Here is a 27774-nt window from a genome sequence, read left to right on the forward strand (position 1 = left end):
TATCGCAATGGCTGTATTTCGTTTGTGTGTGGCCATGGCATGGCTCGATCCAGACTCCCCTTCAGAAAATGTCTGGATTAGAAAATTGCTATCTACATACAAATGGGAGATCTCCATGTATAGAAGAAGAGGGAGGCGGGCAAGGGAAAAAGGTGAAAAACTCTGGCGGTCCTTTAAAAACTGGGTAAGTAAGGCTTAGCACACAACCTGACCGTATGATTGTGCTTTTTCTCTTTATTTTTTTTTTGTTTCTTTCTTTTTTCATTATCTTTATGGTATTTAACCTTGGTATATATATGTGTGCATTTTTTTCCAGAAGGTTGGATCCTCCGAGGTGGGGGGGTGGGGGGGATAAAGCATAAAAATGGGACATCAGACATAGCTGTTCTTATATTGTATTTGTCATATCGTTCACATTTCTTTTGTGTTTTGATGTCTCAATAAACATTTAAAAAAAAAAAAAGGAAAACGTTCTAGATTCCATTGTCTCTCCAACTGTATAAACATTTCAGGAGCCTCCTGAATTTTAGTTCAGCATCATATTTTGATTTTCAATAGTTTTTATTCATTTTATTAACAGCATATTTTTTTAATTGCAATTTCTAAAAGCATTATGGCTTTCAGTTGCTTTTATTATTAAAGTGCACTTTTATTTTATTTTATGTTTGATTTTTTACACTACCTCTTAAGATTAGTTTGGTGGGAAAGTCTCCCTCCGGCCAAGGAGTATGTGTTGTAAGGTTCAACTGGGCCTGAGCACAAAATCGTAATTTTAGTTACACGTTTAAACTTAACATCTTTTCCAAATGGTAACTTTGTACATTCTTTGCACATACATGATCGCATACTTAGAAATCATTCTGCAGGCAGAACATTTCTTAGTAGCCACATTATCAATTTGCCTAGTACACTACGTCCAAGGCTAGTAACATTGAGCCCGATATTCTTGTTTTTAGTTGTCTGACTGGAGATAGCTCTGAGTCGCAAAGACAAACAAACACATCATCGCTGTACCTCTGACACAGTGCAATTGTAACAATGGTTTTATTATATAAACCTTCTCTGAGCTTTATGAGCTAGAGGAGCACTTCTATGGGTCATCCTGGATGATGTGACTAAGATGCAGCCCTGCTGATTTGAATCTATTCTGCAAAGGATGGCAGTCTGTTTTACATGAGACTGGCTTTCTGATACATCATACATAGATATGGGGAGTTTGGTTGTCCCAAGAGATCTGGCGGAGGGTACTCTCACTATGCTCTCGATAGTGCAGGTAGGATTAGGGTAAGAGTTTTCATATATGCATTATCATAAATGTCATATAATCATACTGTCATAATGGTTAAAGTGTTCATGTTCTTCACCATTCTTGTACAATGCTTTTTTTCCCGCAGCTCATGTTTTTTACACAAGAATTCAATGGCTTCAATAAATGTTTGATTGACCAATTCGTACATTTCATGTGTCTCCCTAAAGCATGCCTGAGTAACCACGAAAAGGTAGAACTATTTCCCCGATTTGCTTGGGGAATCAGAGTGGTTATGTTCTGAGGTCACAGATACCATCTAGCATCCTGTCATAGGTGCCTATTAGGATGGCGGATGGACATGCGTCGGTCCGCCACCCCCGAGGTGGAGGGACCGTCCGCCGTCCGCCCGTGGAAAAGCATGTTTCCGCCTGCATCCTAATATGGCTGGTGGTGTCTGATAGACACCGCCCCCATATTAGAGCTTTTCCGCCGCGGTCGGAAGGCGACGCAGCGGAAAAGCGGCGGTCGGTCTTCCCGTCCGCCGATGACCCCCCCCAGCCATCCAATTCTAGAGGGGGATCTTTTCAGGCACCTCAGCGGTGAATCTGCATCTTCCGAGGCCAGCGGTGGCTTCCGCCGGCTCGGAGGATGTGGATCCACCGCAATCATAATCGGCCCCCTAGTTAGGGGTCTGGATGGGGCACTGTAAGCTAGCCAGGAATTGGGGCAACATACTCTGATGGTATGGAGAGACTCAGTCCTCATATTCTGACATTTATGTTCTACGGATACACAGTTCTACTTAATTAGTTGTAACCATGACAGTATCTAAACAAGAGTCAGAGGGGCTCCACACTAGGACTATCAGGCTAGAGGTCACACCGGTTTACAGCAATAAGCATTGTTGGCTCCAGGAGAGATGCAGAGAAGTGGCCTTTAGCTTAGCACTGCTTATAATGCCAGAGCAAAAAGCTGTGAAGGAGAATAACTAAAATGCTATTTTTTATCAAGAGAAGATATGCTATTCAATCCATTTTAAAAAAACGACATTTTTAGGTTTGCTGCATATTGCTTTGTAAAAATTTAGCATAGCGCTTAGAAGTAGATGTAGGGTGTTAAGATGTTGTTAGGATGTTAGGAACATGCTAACGATGTTAGGAATGGTAATATTGTTTTCACTGCCCATGTCATAGATTGCTGTATGTATTTTCTCATTCTCTGTGGTTACCGTTCATATTTTATGAGCTAGTCTTCGGTTTTAGAACTAAACATTTTAAAATACATCCCCAGCTTCTTAGTGCTATTTTGAGTGAGTTATGAAAGAGAGTTTGGAGATCCACTGTGACCTGAACTCATATAGTGGGACTGATCAAGACTAAAAAAATGCTTTCTACACAAGACTGGATTTCTAATTTGCTTTGGTGCATTGAACTAAGCCCTTGCACCATGGGTTTAGAAATCTTAATCATTAATTATCTGAGTGTGGGGTGGGCATTCCTGATCATGACAAGTCCTTGTGCCAGGGGTTTATACCTCCTACCCCAGTGGCCCTAGGGGGGACCCAAGATTTTATCAAAGGTGGCCGCTCGGCAAACTTTTATTGACTAATATGGGGAGGCAGTGTAGCCACAATAATGGAAGTAGTTAACTCTGCCATCCTGATGGACCATGGGCCACCCACTATAGTCTAAATTAGGCCCCAAGTTTGTCTAAGCTGCAATGTAGTCATTTCGCTTACCAGCACAAAGGGCTTATCTGATGATAATTGCAATGTTGTCATTTAGGATATCAACAAAGATCTTCAGATGGTAACAATTGCAATGTGTTCAGTTAGTGAAATTGCCTAGATTCACAGTAGGCAAATACATTTACTATAAAACAGTCCCATTAGTAACAGTTTTAACTGCGAATCTCAATGTCCTTCCATACTTCTCTTAATCTTGCTTTCACTTTAAATTCTTTTACTTGTAGAACAACCCCAAATTTTCCCTCCAGATCAGGCAGCGTGTGGCCTTCGGGTACCTCCAGAGTAAATCTTTGGAATATCCAAGAAAGGAAGAGAAAAAGTTCCATTTTGGCAAGTGTTTCTCCAAGGCAGACACGTATCCCAGCTCCAAACGGCAGGTAGCTTGGTGAGGGAGTATGGACCAGTTTTCCATTATTATCTAAAAAGCGACCTGTAGATATTAACAAAAACAGAAGTAAAGCAACACAGTGTTGAAAAAACTGCAGATAAGAACAAAAGCCCACAGGGAAGCAAAATCTGAACAGCATAATTTACACAAATGTACAGTAAAATTTAAAATTGTTCATTGAAATGCATTAACAAAACAATTTGTTAACATATGAACTAAGAGGGAAAAGCTTAGCTCTCCAAGGGCAGACATGAGCTGCAGGATCCAGCAGACTCAATTAGCAAACATAACTGCTTGGAGCAGGATAACAAAGTGTTTGGATTAAGAGTTTTCTAGAACTGAAAATTACATCTTTGTGTACTACTGTTTCGGATCAAAGGCTTCTTGCTAGAAGTCAAAGCAATGTTATTTGAGGCTATGAGGGATCAGGCAAAGAAGATGAGGATGAAAGTTATCTGGTGGCTCATATACAAAAGCTTTTATGGAAGGCTCATAGGTCAGAGAAGAGCTGGGCTAATAGTGACCAAAAGAAGATCTATCATATCTGCTTCATGCTGCCTTCCTAGCTGAAACAAAGGAAACATAATAAGTCTCCTTTCACCAAATTGTCTCTTTTTTACCCTGAACTGTCATTCATAACTAATAATGAAAACGGAAATTGTCTGAGATGAAAAGTAAAAGTAAGCTTAAAAGAGTATGATTGTCTAGGATCTAAGGAAAGTATTAGGCTTGCAAGGAGATTTGAGCACAGAGGAGTAACATTGAGCAGGCCGATATGCTTTTGGGCTGTGTGAGGAAAGGACGTTTAAGTAGTATCCCCCTCACTTTTGCTAGATGTAACACTATTTTACTGACTCTGAAACCTGGGCTGCTGACATCCAGCGCCCAGTGTAAGTGCTCTGACCTGATCATATTTCATTTACCAAGAATTCCCTAGTGGATGGTACCCAGTGTACCTAGGGCCTGTAAGTTAAATGTCACTAGTGGACAGCTTCACCTATTGTGCTACTACTAAAGTGACAATGTGAAAACATGACTCTAGGCCTGCCACTTAAGTCTAGTATGGATAGTTTTAAAACTGTAAATCCGACCTAGCAAAATAAACCCTTTGCCAGGCCTAAACCCTCCTTTTTTAATACCTAAAAATAACTGATAAGGAGGGTTCTAAGTGCCGAGACGCCCATGGGCCATTGTTCGCGCTTTATAAATATTATTAATAAATACATAATAAATAAATATAGGGTGGAGTGCATAATAGTTAAAAAATTGGACATGCGTATTTAGGTTTTACCTGCCCAGACAGTAAAACATCTCAAGTTGTTTTTCACAGTGGAAAGTCTGGCTCCCCCATAAAAAAGCAACAAGTTACATTTTAACACTTTATAATGTATAATTTCAGTTTGGGAGTAGCTAAACCATTTTTCAAGGACTCAAATTAATAGTAATGTACAATCCAAACTAGTGGTAAAGTCTGATTTAAAATTACTATTTTGAAAGTGCCACTTTTATAAACTTGCCATTTTTCTCCCTAAAGGATCTAATAGCCTTTTCAGAGATAATCCAAGCTATTAACTGGCTGCCTGCTGGGAGGTGTACATTTCTCACATTAAAGGGAACAAATGAGCATTGGCAGAGGAGCTCATTTCAGTTTCACTTTCACTGAAATGATGTCAGCATGACGTCATTTCAGTGAAAAAAAATTAGCAGCCTCAGGAGCTTTTCCCCAGCTCCTGAGGATATGCCATGTGCGCGGACAGCCAGGAGCCTTTCTACATACATGAGCACTTTAGCCGTCCGACGCATAAAAGGGCTTAAGCCACTCCACTCTCTGCTATTGCACTATAGGCCAGTCCACTCTGTGTCCCTACACTATATGCCAGTAAACCCAAAGTCATTCCACTCCACTGTATGCTACTCCACTGTATGCCACTCAACTCTAGGCCACTCCATTCTGAACTATTACACTCTAGGCCGCTCCGCTTTATGTCCCTCTACCATACACCACCCCACTCTATGCTAATCCTCTGTACACCACTCCACTGTATGCCACACCACTCCAAAGTACGCTATCACACTCTACGCTACTCCATTCTATGACACTCCAGTCTATGCCATATCCATGTACGCCCCACGACTCTACGCAAGTCCACTCTATGACACTACTCTCTATGCTATTCTACTCTATGCCACTCTACTATACTCCACTTCAGTGTACACCATTGCACTGTATGCAATTCCACTGTACACCACTCCGCTCTATGCCACTCCACTATACGCCATTCCACGACAATCCACAGTATGTTATTGTAATGTACACCATACCATTCTACACCACTCCACGCTACACCACTATACTGTACGCTACTCCACTCTACTCTGTTTCACTCTACCCCACTCCTCTCTATTTGAATGTACAACACAGTAACAACCTCCACTCTACGCCACTCCATTCTACAACACTCCACTTTACACTGCTCCACTCTGTACTGTTCCACCCAACGCCACTCCACTCATCGTCCCTACACTGTATGCCAGTAAACTCAAAGTTATTGTACTCTACACTGCTCCAATGTATGCTGCTCCACTGTATGCCACTCCACTCTACATCACTCCACTCCACGCTATGCCACTACACTCCATCCTAGTCCAGTGTACATCACTCCACTCTACAAAACTACCTTCTATGCCACTCCACAGTACGCTATTCGATAGCGGCCATCCGTCACTACAGTCAACCCCACTACACTCTACCCTGCTCCACACTACAACACTCCACTCTATGGTATTCCACTCTATGGTTTTCCACTCTACACAACTCCACTGTACGCCACTCCACCCTACGACACTCCAGTCTATGCTATTCTACTGTATGCTGCTCCACTCTACGCTACGCCACCCCACTCCAGTTTAGGCTATACCACTCTGCGCCATTCCACTGTACACAACTCTGCTCTAAACTACACTACTCCACTCTACACTATTTGACTGTCCATATCTATGCTGTACCTCACTCCGTTCTATGCCAGTCCACTCTATACCACTACAGGCTATGCCACTCCACTGTACACCACTCCACTATACACTATTCCACTCTACATCACTCTAGGGTATGCTAGATCACTGTAGACCACTCCACTTTCTGCTACTTCAGTCTATGCCACTTCACTCTACACCACTCTACTCTACCCCATGCCAGTGTATGCTGCTTGACTGTAATCCACTCCATTCTACGCCAGTCCCCTCTACGCAACTTCACTCTACACTATTCAATTGTGTGCCACTACACTTTACCTCACGCCACTCTATGTCAGTCCACTCCACACCACTCCAATCTAGGCCACTCTACGCTGTTCCTCTGTACACTAGTCCCCTCAACCACACTCCACTCTACGCCTCTGCATTGTATACAACTCCACTGTATGTTATTCCACTGTATGCTGCTCCACTGTAGGACACTCCAGTCTATGCCAGTCCGCTGTACCACACTACATTGTACGTCAATCCACTGTACACCATTACACTGTACAACACTCTACTCTGTACTATCCTATTCTATGCCACTCCACTGTACGCCATTCCACTGTACGCCACTGTGCTCTTACCCACTCCACGTCACTCCACTATGAGCCACTCCACTCTATACCACTCCAGCCTCAGCCACTCCAGTCTATGCCCCCCTACTGTATGTTAAGACACTCTACGCTACTCCACTCTATGCTATTCCACTGTATGCAAAACCACTCTCACCACTCCAGTCTACACCACTGCAGTCTATGCCACTCCCCTAAATGCTACTCCACTCTACGCTACTCCACTATACACTATTCCACTCTACTCCACTCCACTTTGCCCTATTCTACTGTATGCCTCTACAGTATACATTACTCCACTGTAAGCAGCTACACTTGATGTCACTGCATTCTACTCCACTGTATGCTATATCACTCGGCTACACTACACTCTATGCCACTCCAATTTTTGCCACTCCAATTTTCGCACCTCAACTGCATACTATTCTACTGTGCGCCTCTACAAAACACTCTCTTGTAAGCTATTCCACTGGATGCCACTCCACCCTATGTCACTCTACTCCACTCTATGCCACTCCACTATACTCTATTCTACTGTATGCAACTATACTCTAAACCACTCAACTCTTCACTATTAGACTCTATGTTACTCCACTGTACGCTACTCCACTGTACCCCACTTTACGCCACTACACTATATGCTGATCCAATCTACCCCACTCCAGGCTATGCCACTCCACTGCATGGCACTGCACTCTATGCTACTCCACTGTATGGTATTTCAGTGTATGCTACACTACTGTACACTATACCACTGTATGCCACTCCACTCTGCGCCACTCTACTGTACAATGCTTCACAGTACACCACTTCACTCTACTCCACTTTACGCCACTTCACTCTACACCACTCCACTCTACCCCACTCCAATGTACGCTGTTCAACTGTATGCCACTCCATTGTACGCCGCTCCACTGTAAGCTACTCCACTATATGCTATTTGACTGAAGATCACTACACTGTACCTCACTAACCTCTACACCAGTCCAATCTACACCATTCTACTCTACTCTACTCCACCCCACTTCACTTCACTCCACTCAACCACACGCACTCTACACCACTCCACTGAATGCTATTCTATTGTATGCCACTCTACTGTATGACACTCCAGTCTATGCAACAACAGTTTCACCCACTCTGCGAAACACTACTACATTCTACTCCCCTCTACAGAACTCCACTCTACCAAACTCTACTACACTGTGTGCCACTATGCAACACCGTACTCTATTCAAAGCCCTAAAACAACACTGTACAAGCCACTACTCTATGCCCCTAAACTCCAATGTAAAACACTCTACTACACTCTAAGACTCAGCACTCCACTATACAAGACTCCACTCATGTTTATAACACTTTACTCGACTCAACACGACGTCTGTCCATGTCAGTGCACTCCACGCCACTGTACTCTACAACATGCCACTGCACTGTATACCAATTTACTCCACTGTATGCTACGCTACTCCACTCCACTATACTCTATTCTGACACTCCACTCTGCACCACTTCACTCGACAGCGCCCCACTCTACACTACTTCCCTTTCCATACTCCACTATACCTCACTACACTGTAAGCTATTCCATTGTACATCACTCCACTATACCACACTCCACTCTACTCCACGACAGTACACTCTACTGTACCATACTCCACTTAATGATACTACACTCGATAACATTAAACTTTACGATTTGGAAAACATTTTTATTAAAAATTGAAATTTTAGATATATCCAAACAACGTTGCTCCGTCTGGAGATCCTTCACCTTGGGCGGGGTGGCTCGCAACTGGCGGAGCAGCCGGTAATGAATATGTAAAGAAAAGGGAGTGCCGCCGAGCACTAGGTTCGCATAAATAACACAGGGTACCAGGTTCCTTAAGCCAAAATAATGAGGTTTATTGCAGTCATAAACCTTGTGACACGTTTCGCGCTCCACAGAGCGCTTGTTCACACAACGTTTGTATCAAAAGTTTGTGCTTTTCAAAGAAACCAAAACAATCAAGTTAAATCCATGCTCATAGAAAGAGGACTGTGAAAGTAACCGCCATCTTGTACAGGATCACATATAGTAGAACAACAATACTAATAATACATATATACATTTCATATTATTTCATTAATTATCACAATAAATATGTGCATGGTTCGTCATGTATACATTGGAGGTTGTTCTATATCATCAAAATAGCCTGTCAATCATTGTAGTGCTAGCGCGGTGTACCCGGTGTATAGGGTGCATTCTGGTATTCGTGGTCCAAGTTTACTGTCATGGGGCATGGTTGTATCTAAAATACAATCTGTTTACAGACCTGTATTGTCGGTAAATGCGTGGGGGTGGTCACATACTTTGGAAGTTGTTTCTATGTACCTCCGAAATAGATCACGTGTATCCTGTAGCCACACTCGAAAATTAGTCTGTGAGCTAAGTTGGGGAATTGTCAGTCACATGATTGGCTGGTTAGTGCCTGTGACCTGGTATCTACGTCAACATGCCAGACAGACAGTCCAGATTGTGTCTTGTAACTCCGGAGTCTTTTGCCTCATATGGAGGAAGGTACTTTAGTTCCGGTACAGATCAGAAAGAATTAGGGGCTTGTTAGTGCCCAGGTAAGTATCAAATATACCTGTGTCAATAGTACTCCCGGTGTCAGGTCATAAAATTATTGTTGGAAGTGAAGATAGTAAATCTTATATATATATATATATATATATATATATATATATATATATATATATATATATATATATATATATATATATATATATATATATATATATATATTCACATATATATTCACTGAAAAAACCATAGGTTTCAGGCCTTATATAGTTCGGAATTAGCATTTAAAAAAACCTTTAAAATTCACTCAAAAAACTACAAGTTTTAGGGGTGTTATAGTTAGCTGGACATTTCACTCATACAAAACCATTGAAATTGCTCCTATCTAGTTAGTTGTGCTAACTATATTTCGCGCACCCGCAATCTACTGCTGATGATGTCACATATTACATCATTCATGACATGGTCAGTGACATCACTGATGACATCTCAAATGACATCACTGATGACATCATCCAGTGAATGTGGTTTGCTTCGTTATTTAAATATGCATTATATATATAGCAATTTGCATTGAAGAATGAGTGGATATATAAAAATAAATATTTGGATGGAGGATTTAGTATCAGTGTCATTGACTGTTTACTTGACCAATTTATAGTGTCTCACTAAATATAGTGGATAGTGAGTAAACTGTTTGAATATCTGTATCACTTTGAGTATTTGTATGGGAGAGTGAATGTGTGTGTGGTTCAGTGGGGGGGGGGTGTGACTGCCCAAAGATGTGTGAACAGTTGATTCACTAGATATATGAAGTTAAAACTACATGTTCTAACAGTTGTTTGGGTGAGTGAATATCTTTATGGGTGTGGTGATGAGCAAATATATTTCTCAATGGTACATGTCCTATAAACTAGAAAAATAAAAGGCAGTGTATGTCTCAGTTGTTGTATATAAATAAGTATACATAAGACTCAATGATTGTGTGAGTGACTGTATGGATAACTTTATACTTGTAATAATGATTTTATAATTCACTAAGTATGACTTACTATCTAAATGAATAGATGAAGTTGTGTTTGTATAAGTGTGTAGCTAAGTAAATATGTAAGTATGATCCATTGTTTGCATAAGTGAGTAGGATGACTTCATATGTGAATAGGATGTGTGCTGGTGTGTAATGTCGATTTAGGTGTATACGTATTTTTGATAGTGTTCTATTGTTCATTGACAGCATGTATGAGTGAATCTACAGGTAAGTGATTAGATGTGTGTATACATTTATGAATCACTGAGTGGGTTTTTAGATACTTGTATTGCTGTAACAATGGATTCAAATATGATACTCTGTATTTTACAAAGAGTGATGAAAGATTTTACTAGTGTATGAAAAGGTGTATGTGATTGTCACGTGGATGATGTAATCAGTGATGTCATCAGTGATGTCATTTGAGATGTCATCAGTGATGTCACTGACCATGTCATGAATGATGTAATATGTGACATCATCAGCAGTGGTTTGCGGGTGCGCGAAATATAGTTAGTACAACTAACTATATAGGAGCAATTTCAATGGTTTTGTATGAGTGAAATGCCCAGCTAACTATAACACAACTAAAACTTATAGTTTTTTGAGTGAATTTTAAAGGTTTTTTAAATGCTAATTCCTAACTATATAAGGCCTGAAACCTATGGTTTTTTCAGTGAATTTCAAAGGTTTTTTAAATGCTAATTCCTAACTATATAAGGCCTGAAACCTATGGTTTTTTCAGTGAATTTGCAAGGTTTTTTAAATGCTAATTCCTAACTATATAAGGCCTGAAACCTATGTTTTTTTCAGTGAATTTCAACGTTTTTTTTAATGCTAATTCCTAACTATATAAGACCTGAAAGCCCACCAGGAATCTCCAGTATGTGCCAGGGGACTGCATTGCAGAGAGGTGTAATGAAGCCACGCCCCTTTTTACACCTCTCTGCAACACAGCCCCCATGCATGTTTAAAGAGGGGGAACTAATTCCCCTTGCATACTAGGGGCCCCTGGGGGCCAACTAGCCCACCTGGAACCTCCAGTATGCGCCAGGGGGCTGCATTGGAGAGGTGTAATGAGGCTATGCCCCATGTTACACCTCTCTGCAATGCAGCCCCCTGCCGCGTTTGCAGGGGGGAATTAATTTCCCTTGCATACTGGGGGTCCCTGGGGGCCAACTAGCCCACCAGGAGCCTCCAGTATGCGCCAGGGGGCTGCATTGCAGAGAGGTGTAATGAGGCCACATCCTTTTTTACACCTCTGTGCAACGCAGCCCCCGTGCATGTTTGAAGAGGGGGAACTAATTCCCCTTGCATACTAGGGGTACCTGGGGGCCAACTAGCCCACCTGGAACCTCCAGTATGCGCCAGGGGGCTGCATTGCATAGAGGTGTAACGAGGCTATGCCCCTTTTTACACCTCTCTGGAACGCAGGCCACTGGCGCGTTTGCAGAGGGGGGACTAATTCCCCTTGCATACTGGGGGTCCCTGGGTCATATCTGCCCAAACGGCGATATTACGAACGATTGAAAAGGACTTTTCTTGCGAAACATTTGGATTTGGATTATCATGTCCTATTCTTTGGAAGTTTTGAAAGACTGACTTTGAGGATGCTATAAATTACTCAAGTCTGCCCGAATTGTGTGGGTAAAATTGATACCTAGTCACTTTGAATAAGAATATACTTACGTCTCGTCTAACATTTGGAAGAAATATCTAGTTATATGACAACATGATACCGACATAACTTGAAGGAAATAAGAACGCCCTAAAGAAGTTCTGTTGTACAGAACGAAACGTGTCGGCTGGCTGTTGTACATAAACGTAAGGAAAATAAAAGCATTTGCATATACACCAAGATTCAGCGCTTCAATAAGGACTCTAAGTGTTATGATTTGATTGGACTTATTGTGCAAGTGGTGCTGTGCCAAACTTTGGAATATTCTCCACTATTCTCTACTACTTACTCTCTACTACTCCACTACTCTCTAATACTCACTCTCTACTACTCATTCTCTACTACTCTACTACCCTCTACTACTCTCTCTCTACTACTCACTCCCTACTACTCACTATCTACTACTCTCTACTAATCATTCTCTACTACTCTCTACTCTCTACTACTCACTCTCTACTACTCACTCTTTACTACCCACTCTTTACTACTCACTCTCTACTACTCTCTACAACTCACTCTCTACTACTCACTCTACTACTCACTCTCTACTACTCACTCTCTACTACTCACTCTACTACTCACTCTCTACTACTCTCTACTACTCACTCTCTACTACTCACTCTCTACTACTCTCTCTCTACTATTCTCTACTACTCACTATACTACTCACTCTCTACTACTCTCTACTATTCTCTCTCTCTGCTACTCACTCTCTACTACTCACTCTCTACTACTCACTCTCTACTACTCTCTACTACTCACTCTTTACTACTCTCTACTACTCACTCTACTACTTACTCTCTACTACTCTCTACCACTCACTCTCTACTACTCACTCTCTACTACTCTCTACTACTCACTCTACTATTCACTCTACTACTCTCTGCTACTCACTCACTGCTACTCTCTCTACTGCTCTCTACTACTCTCTACTACTCACTCTCTGCTCTCTATTACTCACTCTCTACTCTCTACCTCTCTACCTCACTCTACTTCTCTCTCTACTAGTCTCTACCTCTCTACCTCTACCTCTCTACCTCTCTACCTCTCTCTACACGCACACATATACACACATATATATGCATATATATGCATATGCATCTATATATATGTATGTGTATATATATATATATACATACATATATAAACATATATAATCTGCATATCTATATAAATACAAATATAAATGCATGCATACATATACATATATGCATACATATGCATGTTATTTACATGAAAGTTTTAAAAACACTAATAAAAGCAAAGCTAAAAAGCCACCTCATTACAAACAAAATGGCTTTAACTTAAACGAGGGCGAGATCTATTGCATTTTCAATGCTTGTTTACTTTGGTTCCATCAAGAAGGCATTCAGATGTGTCACACATTTGCCATAAATTCTGAATGTTAGCACTCTAGTTGATCATTAGATCACTGTAGTAAAGCTACTGCTCACCAGGGAAGTCTGCTGCTGGTATTCAAAGTGCCTGTTTCAGTCTGCATTTTTTTAATGAAATAGAAGAGGATTTGAGAAGTCACTCAAAATGTGCCCTAATTTTTCTTTTTGAAGCACTAATCATACTTTCTATGGCAAAATGAACCCCCTCATTTTGTTCCTTTTTAAATTAAAAGTTTTCAGACTTATCACTTCCTTCCAATCAAGATGGCTTCTGGTGTGCCATACTTTTGTCATAAATAAGACTGTTAGCGCTCTAGTTGTTCTTTAGAACACTTTGGGAAATTCTGTCATTGGGCTATACTTGGGCTACATCTGGTGATATTTGGGCTACATTTGGGCTCTTTTGTCTCTGGTGGCCATCTTGGGAGACTGCATGTCAGAATTTTTTATGAAATTGAAGAGGATTTGAGAAGTCACTCAAAATGTGCCCTAATTTTTCTTTCTGCAGCACTAATCATACTTTCTATGGCAAAATATACCCCCTCATTTTGTTCCTTTTTTAATTAAATGTTTTAAGAGTTACCACTTTATTCCAATCAAGATGGCTTCAGGTGTGCCATACCTTTGTAATAAGTAGGACTGTTAGCGCTCTCGTTGTTCTTTAGAACACTCTAGGAGGCTGCAGTAGAACACAAAGGAATCAACTGACAGTCTCTGTCCTTGTTGGATGTACATGTTTTACTGAGAATGTCAGACTTCATTCTCACATGACTGCGAAAGATAATGTGAATTTACAGAAAATATGCTTTCAGTTTAGCTTATAGATCCCCTTCCAAACCACTGTGGGAAAAGCATGAGATAATAGTTTTCTTTCAAACATGATTCATGATATCACAGCAGAAGGCTTTTTCACATGGTAAAATCACCTTAGAACACACCACAATTCCTAAAATGAGTATGGTACCATCAACAAATGATTTATAATGTAACTAAAGTCCTAAAACCCTCTATTAACTACAATGTTTTTTAATGAGGTGCTATCATGTATATTGGTCCCAAGATGGCTGCCAACACTTCTTGGATGAAGTGCTGACAGCTAATCAGATTTCACGATGAGATGTGTGGTTAGGCTCCGCCCAGATATATATGTGTTCTTGAAGTTAATTTTCATAAAAACCACTAGAGCAATTTTCACCAAATATAGCAAAGGCACTTCTGCATACCAGTCCCTACAATTTTGCCAAGTTTGGTGTAATTCCGTTCAGCGGTTCGGGCTGTAGACTTGTCAGAACGTCCTATGGAAATTAACATGGGGAAAACACGTTTTGGGACCCCCCTTTTTTCTCAGCCCCCACTTCACGAATCCCCTCGAAATTTTCAGGGAAGGAACGCAGCGAAGCTGGACAAAATTTTGGAAAATTACACGCAAATTCCTCAACCGGCGCCAAAGTTATTCCCAATAGAAAGTTGCGGATTTCCTATGGTAGCCAATCCCAACTATATATACCTACTGGCTATCGCCAGTAGGTAATATATATATATATATATATATATATATATACATATATATATATACACACATATATATATTGAAGCTAACTGTCCGTCCGCTTCCCTTCACTCTCGGCCGGGTGCTGCAACAGCGGGTGACGGCACCACGCGGGTCACACTCAGACCTAAGCTCAGTTGCACAAAAAGTTTGCAGCACTCGCAGGGACGTGTCCAATAGGTTTATTGGGCAAAACACTTCTCAAGACGCGTTTCGGCAACCGCCTTTCTCAATATTTATATATTCTATGACCATGGATTTAACATGTATGTTTTGGTTTGAGTGATCAAGGGCTTTTTAAGCCCAAAACACGTCATCCTGTTGAACTTGGCAGTAAGAAAATAAACAAAATATCTTGCCTAATCCTTGTGGTCTGTTCTCTTTCTTCGCCGGCTTATAGCAGCTGGAAGTGGTTCAGAGAGTTGTTTGGATATATATATATATATATATATATATATATATATATATATATATATATATATATATATATATATATATATATATATATATATATATATATATATATTCACTGAAAAAACCATAGGTTATAGACCATATATAGTTAGGAATTAGCATTTACAAAACCTTGAAAATTCACTGAAAAAACCATAGGTTATAGACCATATATAGTTAGGAATTAGCATTTAAAAAACCTTGAAAATTCACTGAAAAAACCATAGGTTATACACCATATATAGTTAGGAATTAGCATTAACAAAACCTTATTTTACTCACACAAAACCATTGCACTAACTATATATCGTGCACCCGCAATCCACTGCTGATGATGTCACATATTACATCATTCATGACATGGTCAGTGACATCACTGATGACATCACTGATGACATCTCAAATGACATCACTGATGACATCACTGATGACATCTCAAATGACATCACTGATGACATCACTGATGACATCATCCAGTGACTGTGTGTTTCTGTAAAGTTTAAATATGTTTTACATATTGAAGATTGAGTGGATGTATAAGTGTCTGGATCAAGGTTTTAGTAGGTGCGTGATTGACTGTATGAGTGAGTGATTAAATGCGTCTTACTGAATACATGGGTTAGTGACTAAACTGTCTGAAAGTGTGCATCAGTATGTCTGTTGTTGTGCAAGCTGCTGCATGTGTTGATCAGTAGCTATATGAGTGGCTATATGGGTTATTGATTGGTTGCCCAAGTATTTGTATGGGAGACTGAGTGTGTGTGTGGGTGGCTGGGAGGTGTATGACTCTGTGCATAGATGTGTGAGCAGTTGATTCACTAGATGTATGGGTCCAAAAGTGCATGTGGAAACAGCTGTATGGGCGGTTGATTGTGTGCATGAGTGTATTGGTGAGTGATTGGATATCTCAGTGCTATATGTCAAAGTAAGTACATATGTAAAACACAGTACATGTGAGAGTTGACATATATAAATAACTGTGCATAAGAGCCAGTGAATGTGTGAGTGGCTGTAAGGATCAATGTGAACTTGTATCCATGATTGTATAAGAGAGTAAATAAGTGTTAGTATATGTTTGAATAAGTAAGGTGTGTATAACTGTATAGTTGAGAAAATGGAGGTGTGATTGATTATTTGCATGACTGACTAGGTGTCTGTGTAACTTTATGGATGAGTGACAGTCTGTGAGTGTCTGTTTACATTGAATGTTTCTAAGGTTATATTAGAGTCTGTAGAGGTTCATCGTATTATCACATGAATGATGTCATCAGTGATGTGATCAGTAATGTCAACTGAGATGTCATCAGTGATGTCATCAGTGATGTCATTTGAGATGTCATCAGTGATGTCATCAGTGATGTCATTTGAGATGTCATCAGTGATGTCATCAGTGATGTCACTGACCATGTCATGAATGATGTAATATGTGACATCATCAGCAGTGGATTGCGGGTGCGCGATATATAGTTAGTGCAACTAACTATATATGCGAATTTCAATGGTTTTGTGTGAGTAAAATAAGGTTTTGTAAATGCTAATTCCTAACTATATATGGTGTATAACCTATGGTTTTTTCAGTGAATTTTCAAGGTTTTTTAAATGCTAATTCCTAACTATATATGGTCTATAACCTATGTATTTTTCAGTGAATTTTCAAGGTTTTGTAAATGCTAATTCCTAACTACATATGGTCTATAACCTATGGTTTTTTCAGTGAATTTTCAAGGTTTTGTAAATGCTAATTCCTAACTATATATGGTCTATAACCTATGCTTTTTCAGTGAATTTCAATGGTTTTTTAATAGCAAATATCAAAAGCTTTAAAATGTATTCTTCTTTAAATCGAAAAATATATTTTATATGTTTTTAATACAATTTTTTTTTGTATTTTGTTTTGTATTATTTTTTTTTGTTTCGCTCCCGGTCCGCGAACCGGGTAGCTTCCCGTTAGCTCAATTTGGTGCCGCGACTCGGCCCGCGAACCGGTAAACGTACCGTTTGCGCAACTGCCGCGTTAGAAAACAACATTGTGACGCGTCCCGTAACCGCAACGTATCGCGTTGTCGCGTAATGCGTCATATGACGTGCCGCGTTAGCGCACACGGAAGTGCTCCGGTGCGCGAAGCGAGGCGCGAAGCGAGGCGCGAAGCGCAGCTTCCCGGAAGCGATCCGGGGCGCGGCGCGGAGCGCGTAACGTAAGCATAACAGGTCATGTGACTTGTTAATAAAACTTTTCATTGGTTCATTTCACTTTTGGTTTCCTAATGATGTAAGGCTAGGTCATGTGATCTAAAAATAACACTTTTCATTGGTTTAGAACTATTTTTTTTCCCAAATGATGAAAACCCCTCCTTGTTTCCTCACTCTGACTTTCAACTTTGTGAGAGGAAGACCTTTTTTGATTACTTAGAAATGGCAAGTCTTGTAGCTGCAGCTGGTGCACCACCACCACCACCACCACCTCCTAGGAAGAGAGGACCACCTCCTCAGGTTATCGTTCAGCAAGAGGAGGAAGAAGAGGAAGAAGAGGAAGAGCAGCAAGAGAGGCAGTTTTTGCCTGAAGAGCCGAGGAGGTCCCATGTCAAGGAAAATTTCATTTGGCAATTTTTCAAATATCCCCGGGGCCAAAAAAAAGTAAATGCCCGCTATGTTACTTGCCTTATCTGCAAAAAAGATCTGTCCAGAGGGACAGATAAGAAATATAGCTATGGCAATTACACCATGCATCGCCACATGGAGAGGTGGCACCCTATTAATTATAGTGCTGCGCAGGTACGTGACCTGCAGGATAACCCCCCTCCTGTGGCCAGAACATCAAATGTAGAGGCAGTGACGGGACCAGAGGCGAGGGAGACGGTCCCAAATATACAGATGAAGTTTGGGAGTGTGAAACAAGTGTGCGTTTATTGCGGCCAATTGATTTGCTACAGGGAAAGTAGCATAAATTTAATCAATGTAGCTATTGACAATCATAATTGTCCAAAACGCCCCAGAAAATAAATTATCTTTTTTTTTGTTGCTCCTGTTGAGCCCTTTATAATGAATCATTTTCGTTTCCCCCCCCAAAAAAAAACTAAAAAAATATAAAACCGTTCAAAAAATACAAAAAAAGTAAAAAAATGTTCAGAAAAATAATTAAAAAAATATAAAACAACAAAAACGATTAAAAAAAGTTCTTTTCAGAACTACCTCCCATTTATGAAAAATTGCTAGAATGTTTAGCACTCTGGCAACCTCTATTTCTTTTGATTCGCTTCCCGGTTCGCTACCCGGTACGCGAACCGGAAGCGAAACAAAATTTTTATTTTTTTTAAAAAGGAAGAGTGAGTATAAGGGAAGGAAACAGAGAGTAATGTGAAAATAAAGACAGCTACAGGGAGTAACACAGAGATACTATTTAATAGATCTATTTACCAAAGAAAAGATGTAAGAGTGTATAATTGAGAAAAACAACATAGATAAGGAAGTGAAAGAAAAAAAGGAGAGTAGAAGAATAATAAACAAGAGTTTCTTGGAGAATGTGAGTGAATGTTCAAATTAAGAAGAAAAACAGTAAAGGATGTGGAATGAGAGGTAGGGATAGAACCGGACTAAAAGAACAATCCTGAGGGAAAGTGTTAAGAAAACAGTGAGCAAAAGTAAATAGGAATAAAACAAGATGTATGATAGTGACTAAGGTTAAAACATGTGGAATAACAGAGAGAAAAAACAGAAAGCAGAAAAGAAGAAGTGACAGAAAAGGAATGATTGAAACAGCAAAGAAATGTAAATAACATAGGGGCATATTATCAACACAGGCGATAAAATTATCGCTGCTTTTATCGGCAGAAAACTGCCGCTAAAGCCGCTTTTGCGGCAGAAAACTGCCGCTAAAGCCGCTTTTGCGGCATTTTTCTGCCGATAAAAGCAGCGATAATTTTATCGCCTGTGTTGATAATATGCCCCTTAGTGTGCTTGAACTACAGGGAGAAAGCATAATGAACAAGTAGTGAAAGAGTGATGAGTCAGAGATAGTGAGAGTAATAGAGACGGAGTGAGTGAACAGGAGTGAGGAACTATGAGAACAGAGGGACTGAGAAAAGGAGTGGAAGGAGTAGAGTAAGTAAGTAATAGAAAAAGGAATGAGGGAAGTAGCAAAGGCAGGAAACTGAGGGTTAAACAAATGAAGCAGTGGAACTAATAGAAGTTAAATGTGATAGAAATGTAACGAAAAGAGTACAAAACACTTACCTTATAATTGTCGTTAACTTAGTCACTTGTTATTTTTATATTTTCAATCTGTGAAAGAAAGAACAAAAATTTGAAAAATATTAAAACATGTATTTGAAGATTAGAAAAGACAAGGGAAAAGATTGACAATCATCCAATTTTACAAAGAAAGAAAGTTAGAGATAAACATGCAGAAAAAAAGAGAAAGAAACGGTGATAGACAGTCAGAGACAAAAAGAAATTGTAATAGAGTAAATTACTAAGAGAAAAAAAGGAAGATACTTTCAGTGACAGAAAAGAAGGATAGAAGAGAAAACTAAATTGAAGTTGTGTAAGCTACTAAAAGAAAGTGAGTAAGGTAAACTATATAAGGAAAGGGTGAATAAGGAAAAGAGAGTGAGGGAGAGAGGAGACAGAGGAAGTGAAGGAAAGAGTGTCAGATACAGACTGAGTGAGGCAACAAAGAAAGATAAATGAGTGAGGGTGAGTTATAATAACTGATTGCACCAAAAAAGGAGAACCCAAAAATATTTAATTTAGAAAACAAAGGGAGGAAAGATGGAAAAGACAAGCGAATCAGAAGGTCTAAAAGCTGGAAAATGGTGCAAGGGAGAAAAGAAAAAAACAGAGTTGGATTAGGGAAACAAAGGTTGAAAGATAAGTGGAGTTAGAGAGCAAGGGTGAAAGAGAATAAAACAAAAGGCAATGTGAGTATGTAAGGAGGATTGATAGAAGGTAGTAAAAGATGAGTGAGCATGAGATAAGACGAGTACAAATTAAAATTCACTATACAAAGTACAGAATTAATTATACATGTTAAATGGTTTATTTTTGCTGTTCTCAGAATATATCAAATTTCACTAAAAACAGTGACTTGAAGGTATTCATCATATAACAGCGGGAAAAAAAAACACAATCAAAATGATTGTGTTTAAAAAACCCATATAACATAACCAATCAGAAATCAGAACTCCTTAAAAGTAACTTACTTTCCATGATGTCGAAGGATGTCCTATGAACAGCTTACACTCTGTTGTGCTGTTATTATTTTCAGCCCGCCACTTTCTGAAAGAAAAGCTCCATCGTTTTGACAAATATGTTACATACAATAAATGACTTCTCGCTCTCTACCGCACTTCTCCTCAGGGCCAAATCGTGTAAGAGCCATTTATAACTCTTGGAATTCTTCTAAGCAAATCCCGTCATTTTCTTTTTCCGCAACTTTCAGAAAGAAAACGTTCAAGATCACTTTCACAATCCTGTACTAGTAATATTTTACCCTTCTTGCTCACTCATGTTCCACATTTCCTATGACACTGATACTGGTTACTATGAGGCAGACTTACACTACCTCTATGACTACTACAATTATTTAATTCTCTACATCACTTTTAATCACAAAGCAATTTAAAACAGTACATAAAATTATATCAACTCCTAGAATCATTATAGGCCAGTTACCTACCCAAAATTCTTTCTTCTAAAAACAGAAAGTAAGAATATTTTTAAGTCAAAAGGCAACATTGTTTCATAGTCAAATGTGAATCATTTCCGAAACATCAGCTTTTTTTACATTTTCAATAAGCTGTGTAATAAGTGGATGTTGTCAAAGGACCATCATGTCATATAATAGCTGCAGTTAGAAATGTTCTTCCTAAAATCAACGACTGTGTAGCCACAACATTTGTAATTAAAGTTGAAAACTTACTTTCATCAGGTTTATATAGTTGGAATTTTTAAATGACATTATAACCAAAAGTTTGTTCAAAAAATGTGGACAGCATTGCAGACTTACATTACCTCTACTCCATGTTTTGATTGGCTGCTTGAATTAGCTTATTAAAAGAAACAGTTTTTCTGAACTCATTCAAAGAGCAGTTATTTTTCCATGACGTCAAGTGTTATGGTAAGAACACCGTTTGCTTTGGGAAATACTCTGTTGTCCTTTAACTAATCCATGCCCACCACTTTCTGTAAGAAAACCTTCTTTTTTTTCAGGAACTACTTAAAACTCAAAAATAACTTTTTACTCTGTACTACACTTATCCTCAAGGCCAAATAGTGTAGGAGCCATTAGAACCTCTTGAAATTCCTCAGAGCAAATCCCGAGATTCTTTCCCTAAAATTTTGGTTGTAAAAACACCAGGTAAGAATTTTTAAGGTAAAAAGGCAATTCTTTTTTTAAAGTTAAAACAGAATCATTGCAGAATGACCAGCCGTTTCTAGACTCCAAATAAGCTGTGTAATGTCCTGATGTTGTTGAAGGACCGTCATGATATATAATTGCTGCAGTTACAAAAGTCCTTCCTGATATTGACAACTGCGAAGCCACAACATTTTTAATTAAAGTTGTCAATTTTGTTCCATCAGGCCTACATCGTTGGAACATTAAAATGACATACTGGCCATATGTTCGTATAAATAATGTGGACAACATTGCAGACTTACATTGGCTACACTCCATGTTGTGATCAGCTGCTTTTACTAGCTTATTAAAGGACACTGATTTACTGTCTGGCAAAGTTAAATATATAAATCTTTCTGAGTCTACACTAGTAGTACTTGATACCCTACAGTTCTTGCAGTCATGCTGCCATTGATAAGAAAGGCCAAACAGATGATCTACATCTACACCTTCATCTTGCAATACATCAAGCATATACATTAAAAACTCCTGACAATCTTGCTGAATATTTTGAGAGAATTGCGTTTGACCTGAACATTTGTCTAACAGATTTCGAACTTCAGACACACTTTCTATTTTTGTTCTATCAGTGCTACATTTCTCTAACACAGAATTCAACAAAATGCAAAATCTTTGATCCGAATTGACCACAATCTCTTCTTTTAAAGTTACTAGAGAAAAGACATTAACCACTACATTAGCATAGCAGTTGACACCAGAACTATTTTCAAATTGAAAACCAACAACATCTTCAACAGAATCCATTTTTTTTCTGCTTATAATTTTGGGTTCATCGACTTTTCGTCTTTTTGCTACAACCTCCCTACTATTGGTCACATTTCTTCGTTTCCGGCCTACCACACGTTTCTCAAACAAAGGATATTGAGGCAAATGTGGCGCATACTCTCTTCTTAACCTATTGTATTCCTTAACACAATCTAGATCTGCACAAATGTTTGTGACATCACACTCAATCAAGTACAATCCCGATAAAGTTCTGACTCGTGACAATGCCACATATGCCATACCCTCCTTGAACACAGAACTGCCAATATTCACCAATGCACTGTCTACACTTAAACCTTGCGATTTATGGATTGTCACCGCATATGCCAAGCAAACAGGAAACTGCTTACGGCGAACATATAAGTCTTTTACAAGCAATAACCTAGCAGAGCAACGACCAATTAGCTGTACTTCCTCAATGCCATCAAATTTAATTTTTAAAAATTCAATTCCATCTCTATTTCTGTATTTCTCAAAATCAACAACATTACCCATTGATCCATTTACCAGACCTCTTTCAACATGTAAATTCCTTCTTAAAATTATACGGCAATTTAAGCACACATTCAGAGTCTTTTCAAAACCAGCAGTTTTAGATATAGTCTTCTCTAATGATTCCAATTTTGATTTCAAATTCTCAGACAAAATAATTGTTGCTCCCATATGCTCTATTCTGTCAATAGCTTCCAGTTTCACAATCTCTTGGTTTTCTAAATTCAACATTTTGTTGTTGAAGATGGCACATTCTGCAAGAGTTGGCATCAAACATATTCCAGATTTCTTCTCAGTAATTTTCCGAAAAATATTCTCAGGCACAACGTCTTCTTCTGGATACAAATTTGACAGTAATCGTGCATGTAAAGCTTCTTTCCCATGCTCGGTCACTTTTCCGATTCTAACATCTTGTAGAATATTCTTTTAATCTTCTTCCTTCGCTTGACGCATATTTTCACGCAGTTCAGCATAATTGAAGTTTAACCATATATTAACGTTGCCAATGCTCCCTAGGCACTTCCTGGTATCTTCATGCGTGAGCATTTTGAACACAGGTTGTCCTTTCACTGGTGTCAGCTGCAGAAGATCACCGAAAACAATGATGTGTTTGCCACCAAATAACACATCATACTCTGTTTTGAGAACTTCTTGCATTCTCAAATGCACAAAGGCAAGCATGACATAGGAAACCATGCTTACTTCGTCAATGATAAGAAGTTTCATTTTCCTCAAGACTCTGGAAACTTCACAACAAGCATCTCCAGATAACTTGTGGTATTGTAATTTGTTATCATGCTCCACTGGCAGCATCAGTAGACGATGCAAAGTAATACCTTTAATGTTATGTGCTGCCAGTCCAGTTGGAGCGGTGACAACACAAGACAGCGATGACTCAGTCCTTTTCTGCAAATAACATGAAATTGCTTTAATGAGGAAACTTTTTCCAGTTCCCGCTTCTCCACTCACATACAGTCGGACAGGCTTCAACGACGTACATGAGCACTCTTTCTTCGCATGACTTAATCCATGATCAATTTGGTTGGTAACTTCGTCATATATTTTCCTCTGCTCAACGTTGAGTTGTCTTTCCAAGTCTTCTAAGTTAACCGCATCCTCCTGAGCATGTGCCATGGCTCTTTCCACTTCAATCATGGCAGTGGCAGCTTCATTTTCGATAACTGGTCCTCCTAGTGGATCCTGACTCAATGAAACAGAACTCTGACTGTCCTGAGAACTGTCTCTAGCAATCTCGGCTGCAATCGTTGCTTCCTGCTCGATTTCCGCATTCAACATTTCTAGATATTTGGGAAAAACAGGACATTCTATGGTCTCCTTGGCGGCATTGAAAGAGTCTTCGTAACAGAGGAAATCTCCAAGCAGTTCCTCTTCTGCTCGCCAAGGCTTGAAAAGTTGCAAAAGAGCTAAATAGAAAAACTCTTTTCTTTCAGGAGATTCGTCACTCAATTTTCGATGGTTTACCAATTGACATTTTCTTTGCTTGACCAGACATTCCTCACTTCCAATTACAGCATACACTCCTTTATCAATATCTTCTTTGATGTTCCTCTTGAATATGTAATTTTGTAGAACCTCATACAGACAAACATTCTCGAGGTGACTGCTTCTATTTGGATAATATGTATCCAACATGTTGGTCTTCAAAATATCTGTACTGTTTGGCTCCTTTTCCGCCAAATACTCAATTTCCCGTACAGGTTTCAGAACTCGATTACGTGTTGCAGCAAGACCAAGACTCGCCCAAATGATACTCCTGGATTTGGCATAGAGACTTGCTGAAGACAACCGGTCAGAACATTCGTAAGCTCCGATTTCTCGATGCGACAACATCTTCAGACTGAAACTGTACAACTTCTTACTGAGGCTCTTTTCATGGGAAATGTCCTCCCACATATCCTTCAATTCTGTCTTTTCTTTTTTTGTGATGTAAGATGTCACATACCGAGCCACAGCCATACAGTTATCAGCCACAAACTGTATATCCATGTTAGCATTCCACATGGACAAAATCACTGGGTTGTAGTCGTTGATGTACTTGGACTCTTCGTTTCTTTTCAAATTGTATGTATTTTTGGGTGATTTCCTCGTCACATTATGTCACAGCAAAGACATCAAACTGTTCACTCTTCCTTTGGAAATCACCGGTCGTGGAAAGGTGAAACGACATTTTGTGTAGAACTTGTCCTTGTTTCTGAATTTACGACGACAGTACTTTCCACAACGATGGCTTTGGAAGCGTAAAACTTGTTCTCTTAGGCTTTTGTCTTCCTTTGTCTTTGGAACAGCACATGTAGAATACTGTTCTATGAAACTCATCACTAAGTCATCCGGATCTGTTCCAAATTTGGGTGCATCTTTGATCCATAGCAGCATATGTATATGAGGAGCACCTCTTGCTTGGTACTCCTTTCTCCAGAAGAAATCCAACACCTCTCCAAGAGGTGGATTTTTCTTGTTCATGATGAAAGACATCATAGCTTCAAATCTATGATTGAAGTACCTGCATACATTCACTGGATCCAAAGAGCACAGTTCTCCGGGTGTCTTGAATTCGATAATTTCAATGTTTCCATTTGCCTCTCGTAGAAATTCAAGTAAGTCTTCCCAGCCATACTCGGCACAGCTGAGAGTGAGGAACCATGGGGGAGTTCCTAAGTTCCTCAGCATACATTTTAAATCACCATGACGACGGTACCAGTACTCATTAGTACCACGCTGACACGCCATGAGATTAATCAGGTGAGAATCCAAAATACTGTCTTGCACATTGACTTTATCCATAAAGTCCTTGCCGCGATATTTTGCATCTGTACACCACTTTTCAAGATGTGGTTCACTGCATATGACAGTCCAGACAGATCGCTTTCAAACAGTAGATGAAACAAATAGGGAATGCATTGACGAAACCTAGGATCTTCTGCATACAATCGTAAAGTCCGGTATTCAGAAGCAGGAATTTGATCAGGTCGCTCATCATATCTTCCTCCTTGACCTGTTGGAAATAGTTGTGGGAAACACCGAGCTTCCAAACTTTCCTCCCAAACACTAATGGGACTCCCTTTGGCTTGTTTCATTTGAAACAACTCAATAGCATTCCCCATGACTTCCTTGGAATGCAAAGGATGAACACTATAATGTTCATATATTTCTTCATTTTTAGAGGCTTCTACTTTCTCAATTTGACCAGCACACAAATCGCTATCCTCTTCTTCACTTACTTCCTCTTCTGCAACATATACATTCTTGTAGTACTTATTGTTTTTCTTCAAATACAATGTTGCCTTTTTGACTTTCCTAACATCCACTAAATCTTGCCAGATTTTCTTACTCTTTGTCGGAACCCCATTAACTAAGATAACCAGAGGTTCCTCTTCCACTTTCTCTACTCCAATTGTATTAATGTTTTTCATCAAATCTAGAGGCAAATAAACAACTCTTCCCTTTAATCCTCTCTGTAAATCTGATGGAGGCAATTTCCCTGTCTTTGGCTCCATTCGTACAATAGCCTGAAAGGGATGAACACTTTGAATCAAAATAGATTCATAAGTATTTAAATCCTTCAATTCAGAAGGAATCTCAACCAATTCCAGATTATTATGAACCGCTCTAGCAGGCATCTGGTTTTGATTTAATTTGTTACAACAATAAGTACACACACGTTGATCCGATCCCAAATCAAAACAATTTTCTACCATCAAGTATGTTGCGAAATCCTTCCATTCACTATTATTTTCCCTTTCACTTTTTGCATATAAATCCACTAACTTAGTCTGATTCTTATAATAAGTGCGTCGACAACACACACACGTGAAATTAGGCCTCTCACTTGATTTCACCTGAAACGTGGCAATTTCCTTCTGAAAATTATCTGTACTGGAAACCTGTACACTCTCTTCCACATTACCTTTTTCTTCTGGGTCAATTTCAACATTCTTCTCTTTACTTGTAAAGTAACAAAACTCAATTTCTTCACAAATATTCTTCACATCTACTTCAGAACCATGCAAGAGAGCAGTGCATAATTGTTTAAGCATAATTGCTGGACTCTTAGCATAATACAACATTCTAACTAATTTCCTCACTTTATTATGATGCACTGCTAGCATCCTGAAATGATGAAAAACACTCTGGCATACTCTCCTTGAAAGACAAGCCAGTGAATGACCATGCAAACCTGTCACTTCTCTCACTCTGCAAGGATCTAATTCTTGCAACAATTTCATTTTCTGTTTTAAACTTTTCCTATTAAATGTCCGTACAAAATCACAAAGCAAATTGATGGAATCCTGTCGCACACTGCAAATACTACTACACTTCAAGGTGTACACTGGTCCCTTAGGACATCTTCCTAAAACCTCATTACCTAACACCTCTTCTGCCTCTGTTGTCACAAGTTTTTCTTTTTCAACCGGACAACCATCTTTCACCTCATAT

At 39.3% G+C, this 27774-nt stretch overlaps 1 protein-coding gene across 2 annotated transcripts in view; it reads right to left on the minus strand.

Moving 5' to 3' along the window:
* Window positions 1–3088: 3088 nt before the first annotated feature.
* The window catches only part of CYP17A1 (cytochrome P450 family 17 subfamily A member 1), a 331379-nt gene continuing 306693 nt past the window's right edge, over window positions 3089–27774 (minus strand). For both annotated transcript variants that reach the window (XM_078641171.1, XM_078641170.1), the window contains exon 8: window positions 3089–3426. In XM_078641171.1, the coding sequence (XP_078497297.1) occupies window positions 3149–3426 (278 nt within the window). In that variant the 3' untranslated portion in view covers window positions 3089–3148. The remainder of the gene's footprint in view (window positions 3427–27774) is intronic.

The sequence above is a fragment of the Lissotriton helveticus genome, chromosome 5_1 (assembly GCF_964261635.1).
Source record: "Lissotriton helveticus chromosome 5_1, aLisHel1.1, whole genome shotgun sequence".
Classification (NCBI taxonomy): Eukaryota; Metazoa; Chordata; class Amphibia; order Caudata; family Salamandridae; genus Lissotriton; species Lissotriton helveticus.